General features: G+C 42.3%; 1 protein-coding gene across 2 annotated transcripts in view; it reads right to left on the minus strand.

Annotated features, from left to right (window-relative positions):
- The window catches only part of MCCC1 (methylcrotonyl-CoA carboxylase subunit 1), a 65,231-nt gene extending 52,983 nt beyond the window's left edge, over positions 1 to 12,248 (minus strand). Inside the window, exons 1-4 of one of the 2 annotated variants that reach the window (XM_065876151.1) lie at positions 12,064 to 12,248; positions 9,643 to 9,689; positions 6,689 to 6,825; positions 3,554 to 3,649 (exon numbers count right to left, since the gene is read on the minus strand). In XM_065876151.1, coding sequence (XP_065732223.1) covers positions 3,554 to 3,649; positions 6,689 to 6,825; positions 9,643 to 9,689; positions 12,064 to 12,152 — 369 coding nt within the window. In that variant the 5' untranslated portion in view covers positions 12,153 to 12,248. Of the gene's footprint in view, positions 1 to 3,553; positions 3,650 to 6,688; positions 6,826 to 9,642; positions 9,690 to 12,063 lie in introns of those variants that run through there. The other variant, XM_065876152.1, reaches the window with a different exon arrangement.
- Between the last annotated feature and the right edge of the window lie 329 nt (positions 12,249 to 12,577).

Below are 12,577 nucleotides of genomic sequence, written 5' to 3' on the forward strand. Positions count from 1 at the left end.
TTATGCATAAAAATGTAAATTACAGTAGGTTTGGAGTGTGGCCTAAGAAGCTGCATTTCTACCAAATGATGCCATGGACCACACTTTGAGTAGTGAGACTAGATGATTTTGGGTTTCACGTATCCTGTGCAGTTTATATTTGTAAAACAGCGGTAATAATACTGTCTAATGTAAGCTCAAACATGCAATAAGTACAAAGTGACAATTATGTTAACGTCCCTGGATTCCTAAGGGCCTTTTACTCCAAATGATAACTAAAAAGCTTTAGAAACAAGCATATTTTAAATACCTGTGTGTATAAATTAGTGCCGCCATTGTTCAGTCTAGAAACTCTGATTCTAAAGAAGAGAGCATAGATGCAGAAACACATACATACAAAACAACTGCATATATTCATTAATTCAAATTAATAACCCTCTGTGCCAGGTCATGGGAATGTTAGGAGGTAGAGAAAATAAGTCTCAGTTGTGGGTTCTTCTCTTAAACGGAGCTCAATTGAGTTGAGGAGTCATGATATGCATTAAAATCGTTAAACAAGAAAATGGCTAATTATGTATAAAGATGACAGGAACAGGAAAGCAAATGCTAAAGGAAAAGGGAGACATCAGTGTGACTAGAGAGTCAAGAAAGTAATTGTAAGAGGCAGTAATTCCAGTGCCAGTGAAGGGCAAGACTACTGCAATCGACTCTTAATTATTCTGCCTGCTGTGTTTGTTACCACCCCACCTTTGCCCCATCCCACTAGCCTATTCCCCACGGGCAGCCACATGATCTTTGTAAAATATAAATCAGATCACCTCCCTCCCCTGCTAAAAATCCTCCAATAGCTACTTAGAATGAAATGCAAACTCCTTACTAAGGCCTATAATGCTCTAAATGATGCTGCCTCTACCACTCTCAGCTTCATCATCTACCACTTTCCTCCTGTGTCAGTTGGTTTTCCAGCTCCAAACCCAACCTTCCATAGTGAGTTTGGCGACAGGGCCCTGCAAATTACTGTTCTTGCCAGTTGGTTTCCTATCAGGTTCCACCAGCAGGGGTCACTGTAGGGAAACTGGAAGCCAGGGAAGCTTCCTGTTCTTCCACCCTGGGCAGCAGCAGTTCCCGTGTTTAGTCTCTTTTGGAACTTCCAGAATCAGCCTCATTATGCTCCCTGCAGCCAGGTAGGGCCCCTCCATAGAGAACTGAGCAAGAGCTGCAGAAGGTCCTTCCTCCAACCTCTTCCTCAGCCCAAGGGGTCGTTATCAGTATCTGTAGTTTTATCATTAGGTAATTTCAAAATACTTTTTTCTCTTCTAGTCCTCTAACACTGGTAGAACTAATCCCTAAATTAATCTCCCTCTGTTGAAATATCTAATGGAATTTCAGTTTTACTAAGTGGATCCTGAATGACACAGCCCCTCATTGCCTTCACTCCATCCACACTGAATATTTTTGTCCCTTGAACACAAGTTTATACTCATCTCAGCGTCCTCCCATGTGACTGAACCTTCCTCGTCAAGTGCTTCATATGGCTGGCTCCTTCTCATCAGGCAGGTCCCTGTTCAAGTGTCACCTCTTCAAAGAGGCCTCCACTGATCACCCTATTTAAAAGCATTCCCTAACCAGTCTTTACCCCCTTATCTGGCTTTATTTTCTTCCCACCACTTATAACATTCCGAGTTATATTAGTTCTTTACCCATTTAAATATTGGGTTGGCCCAAAAGTTCGTTCAGGTTTTTCCGTAACATCTTACAAACAAACTTTTGGGTCAACACAATATTTATTTTCTGCCTCACCTACAAGAGTGTAGCTTCAGACATAGGGTATAAACCGTGTTAGTCATTGCTGCATACATGCTTTCTTTTTTTTTTTTCATACATGCTTTTTAAAAAAATATTTATTTATTTGGCTGCATCAGGTCTTAGTTACGGCACGCGGGATCTTCGTTGCGGCATGTGGGATCTTTTGTTGCGGTGCTCAGGCTTCTCTCTAGTTGTGGTGTGCAGGCTCCAGAGTGCGTGGACTCAATTGTTGCGGCGCATGGTCTGTAGAGCATGTGGGCTTAGTTGCCCCATGGCGTGGGGTATCTTAGTTCCCCAACCAGGGATCGAACCTGTGTCCCCTGCATTTGAAGGCGGATCCTTTACCACTGGAAGTCCCTGCATACATGCTTAGAAGCTGGCACAAAGGAGGAGACCAAGTAACGTTTGCTGAGTGAATAAATGCATGAATGATATGAGAAGGAGGAAAAGAGCATTTCCAGCACACGGAACAATATAAGCAGATGCCTAGAGAAATAAGCATGATGTGTAAAGACACAGAAAAGTTCATTGCAACCATTAGAAACAAGTGGCAATGAGAAGTAAGTTTTGACAAATACTGGAAACTCTTAAAGGCTAGGCTGAAGAGTTTGAACTGTATCTTGTAACCACAAAAGATTTACTCACTGGGGAATAGGATGAGAAAGGGGTGAAGTTATTGAGGAAAAAAGAAAAAAGCAGGTGATAATAATGAAACAAGGGTTTAAGAAACATCTGTCTTACATCTGTCTTGCAGTAAAAACAACTGCTAGCAGTTATCTATCTGGCACAACTCATTGGATAGGCAAGGGATTTAGAAGTAGGGAAACCAGCTGAGAATCAGAAATCCAGATAAGAGATCATAAGGTCTGGCTGTGTGATTAAAAAGAACAACTTCTGGAGACATTTCAAAGAAAGATTCAACACAAGTTGGTTCCTATTTTATTTTGAAGGATGACAGATACAGTAACAGCAAACTTTTGAGTCTGGGATATTGGAAAACAGGGAGCGGGGCCTTAGAATGAGACTGGGAAGTCAAGAGGGAAAAGGATTTCTTTCTTGATTCTATTTTTCCTTGTAATTTAGAGCACCACCTATTTCTCCCAAAGAATCCGATGTTCCTAGGATCTGGCTCTGAAGGTAGAAGAGCTGAATTCCCTCTTAATTTAAATTTGTAATTAAACCCTCCCTCCACCTGTTTCCCCAAAGATCTAAAGTGCACAGGACTCAGTAAGACGGTAGAGTGGCTGAGGAGTGAGAAGCGACACGCCTACTTTACAATAACAATCCCATAATGAAATGTAAAAATCTTGGAAACAGCTAAACATAGAGAACGAGTTCTGTAAATAATAAGCAATTTTGTGTAACCTGTACAAAACTTATTCCTTGGGGCGCAGTGGTTGAGAGTCCGCCTGCCGATGCAGGGGACACGGGTTCGTGCCCCGGTCCGGAAGGATCCCACATGCCGCGGAGCGGCTGGGCCCGTGAGCTGTGGCTGCTGAGCCTGTGCGTCGGGAGCCTGTGCTCCGCGGCGGGAGGGGCCACAACAGTGAGAGGCCCGCGTACCACAAAAACAAAAAAACAAAAAAAAACCCTTATTCCTTTTGCTATGCAAATTTCTTCTTTTCTGGGGCCACACCACGTGGCATGTGGGATCCTAGCTCCCCAACCAGGGATGGAACCTGCGGCCCCTGCATTAGAAGCGCAGAATCCTAACCAATGGACCGCCAGGGAAGTCCCTGCAATGCAAATTTCTTCATGACTCTTTTACCTGTGCAGCGGAGATCTTGGCCACTTGAATGATCTTCTCCATAGAAAGGTAGCTCTGCTGTGAGGGAGCGGGGCCGATGGAATGTGCTTCATCTGCCTGTTGAAGGGATATTACATGCTTAAAAGACCACACAGCTGGCACACACTAGTACACTATACAGAACTGCTGCTGGGTCATCTTATTATTATAAATAAAAATGCTGACTCCTAAGAACAATGCAAGAATTGAGAAACAGAAGCAGCAGCTCATGTCTATGTTACAAAAATAAGCCAGTTTGGAACCTTTCGCAGGAGGAGGGTACCAAAACTTGACTTTTATGTATAAAACACACAGAGTGAAATTAAAGTGCCTTGGGTTAGAAGGCAAGAGGCGTTAGTCACAGTATTAATATTAGCAACAATAGTAACCTTAAATGTAGTTAATGCCAAAAATGTACAATTTGACAACAGAGACAAAATATACAACAGATGTATACAGTAAGAAATAAAAGTTTCCTTAAGTTTATATAATTATTAGAGTATGATAATACCCCTTCTATACATTTATGAACTATTTTTATATTGTCCCTTAAAACTTTCATATAATCATAGCACCCCTTGAGGCAGACCAGATACACAATATCATTCATTCATTCAAAGACTTACTGAATGCCCACTATGTGCCATGCTTTGAGGTGAAGCTGCCTATACATCAGTAAATAGGACAAGTGTCTCTGTCTAGAGGAAGAGACAAACATCAAACATACATTCACACACTTAACGACAGCTGTGATAAAGGCCAAGAAGGAAAAACAGAGGACACAATGCAGGTAAGAGGAAGAGGATCAGGTTTAGTCTGGTCAGGGAAAGGCTGGGAGGGAAGGTCAAGGGGCTCCTTGACCTGGGACCTGGCCAGGCAAACAGGAGGAGGGGGTGGAGTTCGGAACAGGAATGGAGATGGGGGCAAGCCTCACTGGCAGAGAAAACAACACATACGAAGGTCCTGGGGTGGGAAGAAATATGGCTCATTTGAGGGACTGAAGGAGGCTTGTGTGGCTGGAGCAATGAATAGGGTGTCAGGGACCAGACATGTGACTGGAAGACGGGAATGCAGATTTCAGAGGGCCTTGTGGGAGGTTAAAGCTTTGGATTGTCTCCCAAGGGGACACATGATGAGACTTTTTGTGTTTTTAATTTAAACTTTTAATTCCACAATACACAAATCCATTCTCATTCTAAAGACTGTGAACAATAATACAGAAGCAAAGGAGTCCTTTGGCATTGCCCCTCTCCCTCATTCTAAACTCCTTCCAGATATAACCTCTATGATCAATTTGGGACATACCTTTCCATATCCACATTCCTATTTATTTGAATATATTTATATAAACATACAACAGTTTTAGTTTTTGTTTTTACACCAGTAGGATCAAACTCTAGAGTCATCTTCTGCAATTGCTTTTTTCACTAACAGTATGTCTTGAGAGCTCTTTCCTTGCTAGTACACACGTCTACCTCATTTTTTTATAATAACTGCATAATGTCCCACCGTATGAAGGTACCATAGTTCATTTAATCAGGTGCCTCTAAATGGACCTTTAAGCTGTAACGGCAAAAGGATGCCGGCAGCATCTTGTGCATGCCTCTAGGTGCACATATGTGTGAGTATGTCTCTGGACAGAGATCTAGAGGAGTGTTTGCAGGGCTGGGTGAAAGATACGACACTTTAATCGCTCCTGGTTAATCATCCCTTGAAATGGTATCACTAACATACATTTCCATCAATAACCTAATTTCTAACCACATTAACCAACACTGAGTATTATCCATCTTTTAAATTATTGATAATCTGGAGGATGATAAAAAGGTTTAAAGCATTTAAAGCATAGGAGTAACATGAAAAAATCTGATTTTTAAGCTATCAGTCTGGCTGAAGTGTAGAAAATATTGTGGGAGGGGGTCAAGGGTAAAGTAGGGAGACCACATACAAGGCTACATACAGCATTTGACCAGGCGAAGATGACAGTGGCTTTGACTTAAGGTGCAGGTGGAAGAGGGCAGAAAGAAGTGGAAAGAAATCTTTGAGAAGCAGAATTAACAGCAATTGGAGATTGTCTAGATGGGGAAGGGAGAAGGATGTAGAGAGGGGAGGAAGATGCGAGATATTCAAAGACTCCCAGATCTCTGGCATTATTATTTTTATGAGCGATGGTGTTGCCACCTACTGGGTTAGGGAAGTCTGCAAGAAAAGCATGCTCAGTACAGATGAAAGGCGATGAGTTCAATTTCAGACAAATTGATTTGGTGCCCATGCAGGTGGAGGTGTTGAGTGGGAGGCTGGATAGACATGTATCATGTTCAAAAGAAAGCCTGGGCTAGAAATAGACATTTGGAAGTTTTTAGCAAAGCCACAGGACTTGATGATATGATCTAGAGTGACAGTATACAATGAGAAAAGAAGAAAATGGAAGATTCTTAACAGGGGAGAGGAGAAGGACTCCACAGCACAGGAAGACAACTAGCCTTGGATGGGAAGAGGACAGATGCAGATGCAGTGAGCAGATTCTGTGGCAGGAAGCTCAATTCTACGTCCTCTGTGACTCAAGATCATCTGCTGAGAATAGGTGGTAGAGGGAGAGTCAGAGGTTGAAATGGAGCAAAACTGGTTTGAGATAGTCCCTGCACAGAATTCAAGGGAAAAGTGGCAATGTGGAAAGCCCAGGTGAAGCTGCTCATAATTTTACAGTTAAGCCAAGGCTCAGAAACATTAAATGACTTGTCTAAGATCCCTTGGCCAGTAACTGGTAGTTGCTAAGACTGACCTCAATCCTTCTCCTGGTACATCAGGGATCTGGATGTGCGCCACTGACAGTGTGATCTGTGGGTCAGCCACCTTCTCTGAACCGTTTTAACCAATCCTTGATGAGACAGGACCTTGCCTAGAAGTAAACTACACCACTAGGCACACAGTGTAGTTCCACTGGTGTTACGTTTGGAAAAGGTTCCCAAGATAAATTTTTAGTGAGCAGTTTGAACTTACCTACTTAGACACTGTTAATACTAGCAAATATAAACTGTCAACAAAGAAGCAAAATACCGACACAATAAACAAATACAATCACTTACAAAATTTGACTTCCAGTTTTTAACAACGTACCATGTCAACATGCATGGAATTCCTGTCGGCCTCACTATAAACAGCCACAGACTGTACACCCATTTTTTTGGCTGTTCGTATCACCCTGCAGGCAATTTCTCCTCTGTTTGCAATGAGGACCTTGGTAATGTTTCGTCCTGTTTAAAATACCATGAAAAGCATATACAAATGTTACTGGGGAATTAAGGAATGAGAATGCAAAATATAGTTGTCCCTCAGTATCCATGGCGACTGGTTCCAGGACCCCTGCAGACACCAAAACCCGCAGATGCATAAATACTAATACTATATAAAATGGTGTAGTATTTGCATATAACCTACTCACACCCTCCAGTTTACTTCAAATCATCTCGAGATTACCTATAATACCTAATATAATATAAATGCTACAGGGACTTCCCTGATGGCACAGTGGTTAAGAATCTCCCTGCCCGTGCAGGGGACATGGGTTCGAGCCCTGGTCCAGGAAGATCCCACATGCCGTAGAGCAGCTAAGTCCATGCACCATCACTACTGAGCCTGTGCTCTAGAGCTCGCAAGCCACAACTACTCAGCCCATGTGCCACAACTACTGAAGCCTGTATGCCTAGAGCCCATGCTCCGCAACAAAGAGAAGCCACTGCAATGAGAAGCCCGTGTGCCGCAAGGAAGAGCCCCTGCTCGCCGCAACTGGAGAAAGCCTGCGCACAGCAATGAAGACCCAACGCAGCCAAAAATAAATAAATTAATTAATTAAGTTTTTAAAATGCTACTTAAACAGTTGTAAGTACAATGTAAATGCTATATAAATAGTTGCCAGTGCACAGCAAATTCAAGATTTGCTTTGGAAACTTCCTGGAATTTTCAAATATTTTTGATCCTTGGCTGGTTGAACCTGCAGATGTGGGACCTGTGGATACTAAAGGGCCAAATGTAAATATTCTATCATATTAACTAGGTTATAAACATTTGTTTTGGTAAAATCAGAATAACAAAGCCTCAAATAACTATTTTAGCTAATATCCGTGCATTTCTTTTCAATGTCCAATATTTGTAGATGTTGCTACTTGTGTAGGGTAAAGTTAGACCTTTGCAGAGATAGGGTCACTTTAACTTATAGTGTCTCTATTGTCTTTATTGCAGATTGCCCCTCTGGGTAAACCAAGTTATCTTCTTTGCCTTTCCTTTTTTTTTTTTGTTTGCTTTGGCTGCACCAGGTTTAGCTACGGGACTCAGGATCTTTGTTGCGGCATGTGGGATCCTTTGTTGCGATGTGCGAGATCTTTAGGTGCAGCATGCACACTCTTAGCTGTGGCATACATGCAGGATCTAGCTCCCGGACTAGGGATCGAACCCGGGCCCCCTGCATTGGGAGTGTGGAGTCTTAACCACTGGACCACCAGGGAAGTACCCCCTCATTGTGGGTTGTTTTTTTTTTTAACATCTTTATTGGAGTATAATTGCTTTACAATGGTGTGTTAGTTTCTGCTGCCTTTCCATTTTGACCTCGATTAGAATCAATGCCAGTGTGATCAGATCAGGGAGAACTGTTAAAAAGCCTTTAGAAGTCATGAAATTCAAGATACTCTTATTAACATAAATTCTTACACAGCTTTTTCAATTTAAAATAAAATTCAAAGATGTTTTGTTATGTCAAAGATCAAATTACAATAGCTAAAAAAAAAGCACAGTTAATAATAACTAAACTTTAATACCTATTCTCTACGCCCCAGGTCCTCTGCTAAACACTCAACTTGGACTTAAATCCTCACAACCATCCAATGAAGTAGAGGCTATTATTATTATCTCAATTTAAAAAATGAAGATATTAAGATTGAAAGAGATACTGCTTTCCTGAAATCATAGAGCTAAAAAAAATGGTAGCTCCAGGATTTGAACCCAGGTTAGCTTCACTCCAGAATGTGAGCTCTTCATCACTCTGCTCCACTGCCTCTATCCCTCTGTACACAGGGGTGTGTGGTTCTTGCAATATAAATGAATACTGCACCAGTTCACTGGCATCAGTATCATATGACATGTTATTGTATTAATAAAATACACTTCCATCATCACACATGAAATAAATGTTTTTGACAGTTTATAATATTTATATTTCTCAAAAAATAAAATTTTATATAATTTCAAAGTATGTTTTTTGGGACTTCCCTCGTGGTCCAGTGGTTAAGAATCGGTCTTACAATGCAGGGGATGCCAGTTCGATCCCTGGTCGGGGAACTAAGATCCCACATGCCACGGGGCAACTAAGCCCGCGCACTACAACTGCTGAGCCTGCGTGCTCTGCAGCCCGCGCGACACAACTAGAGAGAAGCCTGTGCACAACAACAAAGAGCCCATGCGCCGCAATGAAGGATCCTGCGTGCCGCAACTAAGACCCAACGCAGCCAAAAAATAAATATTTTTTTAAAAAAGAAAAAAAGCTCAGCATCATTATAAAAAACAAACAAAAACCAAAAAACTATGTTTTTCAACAGGGATCTATAGAGCCCAAGCTGTCACAGAAGTGCTAGGGTGAAGCATGCAGGTATATGTTGGAAGAGGGGGCTACACTCAGTCAACCGGAAGTTACACTTTTAAATGTTTACAGTTGGGAACTCCACGTAACACTTTTTTTGAAAAAAAAAAAAAAATTCCTGCTAGTTGAAAGAACTGTTTTCAAGCACTGATTTAGACCATCATATTTATGCTTTTTCAATTCAATACACTAAAGAGGGTCAAACAAATAACAACATAAACATAAAATGTCCTTAACTATTTACCTATATATTTCAGACTCAAAAGCAAGAGATTTAACATAAGAGGTGAAAACCATTGACTCAATACAAAGAAATTAATCATGAAAATTCAAAACTTCGACAGTATATAAAAACTAATTGTATTATGCACACATTAAATAATTAAACATTTCCCTTTCTTCATAACCTGAAACAAGGCCAAATAGAAGAGGGTGTCAGTACCTGTGGTAGTTGCATACTTCATGGCTCTTTGCTTCCAAGTCCATCCCCTATAAAATGAATCCAAATGTAATTATGATTAAACAGGATATGTAAGATCTGCCATTGTTCTCTCAAAAGAATCTCAATTTTTAAAAACTTGCAACCAAGTCTAGATATGACTTTAGTTACATTTAAACCTTAAGCCTACAGAGTGATTCAATAAGATTTACTTTGTGGGAAGAAAACGAATCTAGAAATCAAAAGTTACAGTTCTGGCTGTTCTCCCTGGTACTAAGTGTCCTTGAGCAGATCACCTAACCGGCTCATTCCTGAGGCTGGCAAATGACCACGGAGTCAGAAACAATTAGAAAGCCAGGGTACTTCAAGATCTTCCAGTTCAGCTTGTTTTCAAACTTTTTTCACCAGAACCCAAAGTAAAAACTATGTTTGACTTCACAAGCCAGTACACACACAGAAGTTTCATGCAAGAAAATTTCCCCTATGTTTCGATAGTTCCTGTTCTATTCCATTTTATTAAATAAAATGTCCTGGGAAGACCCACAGCTTTGGTACTTGAGTTCCACAAGATGGTTTTCTCAGGAGGCTACTGCTTTCCCACATCTTTCCAATCAACTGACCTCGCTTTCTTGATCTTCAGTGGGGAGGTGGGGAATCACAGCATCTTCCCATCACAATCTTCAGATACGCTTACCAATAAGATTCAAGGCCTGTCCTGGGCAATGTGTCTATAAAATGGCTGCTTCTTGGTAAACCCAGCTTAAGACTCTGATTCAGTTTTAAGGACACTGATGAACTAAAAATTTTCTTCTGCCATTTTCCAGTGAAAACCAAGAGACAACCACCTCCCCCCCACACACCACTTAACTATAATCTTCTATCCCAGCAACGTTCTGATTGGTCTATTCCATTTTTCACCATTATCTACACTACAATTTAAAATGGCTTAAAAAACATTAAGAAGTTGCTTCCATGCGATTATTCCATCCTGATTCAAGAATTTCTATACCAGTTTCTCCTCGTTTTTAAAATTCCACCACTAGACTAGATTTCTTTGCTGAGTTACTACAAAATCATGACACAAAAAGACATGTAAACACCCTATATACTGATAAGATTTTAATTCTACATGCCATTAACTCTAACATTTTCCAGGGTGACAACCACTTGAGAATGGTTCTATACATAATAGCTAAGATTTGAGAGGGAGAGGGAAGTGAGAGAAAATGGGTCTGTGTAATAACCTGAAGAGCCCTGGAAACCTAAGAAAAGAAAAATCAGGAGGAAAAGAAGAGCACTAACATTGCTTTCATCAACTGTCATATTTTGCTCTGGGGCTAGTCCTACAATTAAGTAATTGAAAATCTACATTCATACAATAACTTTGGGACAATAAAAGCAATAAAAAAACTTAAGGCAAATCATTGAGTCTGCAAAGGCTACATCTATGGATTGATTCATATGCATCAGATTCTGTTTAAGCCTCTTTACATTAATATTAATTCATTTAATTCACACATTCTAAGGCACTAGTATTATCTCTTCTAGGGATAGTATCATCACCTCCTCCTAGGTAAAGAAATTGAAGCACTGAGGATAATTAACTTTCTCAAGGTTACTCACCCACCCAGAGTAGCAAAGCTGAGACCCCTGCCTTCTGAGTGCAGAGTCTGTGCCCTTCAGCACTAAGCTATACTATGTTTCCAGAATGACGGAGGAGGAGGGAAGAGAAGGCAAAGGAAGCTAAAGAAGCTTGCTACCTGGAAACCTGAGGGTGTCTTCACTGCCAGTAATTGTCTCCGAAGCTTAAAATCTGAAACTGATCTGGAGTCAGGTTAGTTAGAGTGAGCCATCTGATAGCTTTGTTCAAATGTGTGTACAAAGCTGCTGACAAAACCTCTCAGCTCTCCGGAGACAAATTTGCTTTTGTTAACTTGATTCATTTCAGCAAAGGGAAAGAACTCCAAGAGTCTTCAGCATCCTGGCGCCATTTCTTACCACTAGTGTAAACTAGGGCAAGTCTTTGACCCCTTCGGACTTCACCAGAAGCGGGATCATAACAACGCTCCCCAAAGAGGGAATGCAGTGAAAACACAGTGTTAATGATTAGGAGCTGTACAAGCGTTATTCTTGCCCCTATGGCGAGGGGAGCATGGAGACGGCAGGCTCACCTCCACCCCTCCCCCACTCCACAAAAATGGGCAGAATGCTGAAGGCTGGATGTGTGGAAGGGAGAAGAAAGTGTGTGTCTCCCTCCCGATGCCGAGACTGAAAGCAGAACCTCCCCCGGACTGGGCTGGAGTTTTTCTTCCGTCCTCCCCTCCTCCCTCTCTACCCTCGGTCCCTCCGCACCTCTCACACGCCGCACGAGTCCATTCATCCCCGGTCCCGACACTGATCCACCGCCCCTCCACCCGCCGTTACCTCGGCGGCAGCAGCAAACTCGGGACTCGCTGCCATCGGTTCCTCTCCGCCGTCACCAGCAGGACCGACAACGCAGAGGCCGCCGCCATGTCCCTGCAGCCCCGTCACTCTCCGTCGCTTAGACACAGCAGCTGTGTCCCACTCACTGCAAAACCTTGCCTCCGCTCTGCTAGCCTGTTGTCCTCCGCCGGCCACCGTCCAGGTCAGAGCCAAGCAATAGGAGAACCGAAGGGTGGTGGGGGCGTCTCCACGAAAACCAATCAAAGAACAGAGCAGGGCTTGGGTTGCGGCGATTGGCCAGTCTGTCCACGTGCCGCGGGGGTGCGGTCCCCGCTCCCTCCGCCCCTTGCGCCAACCGGAGGAGGGGTCGGCTATGTCCTCAGCCTTCCTTGGACTCGGAACGCTGTTTCTTCCCTTGGCCCTCGGCGTTCCTTCGTTCTGGAACACTGCTCCTGACCATTATTATTAAAGCCGCAAGGAAGTGGGCGAGGCAGAGTCATGGGGAAAAAGTCAA

The sequence above is a fragment of the Phocoena phocoena genome, chromosome 4, assembly GCF_963924675.1.
Source record: "Phocoena phocoena chromosome 4, mPhoPho1.1, whole genome shotgun sequence".
NCBI classification, from domain to species: Eukaryota; Metazoa; Chordata; class Mammalia; order Artiodactyla; family Phocoenidae; genus Phocoena; species Phocoena phocoena.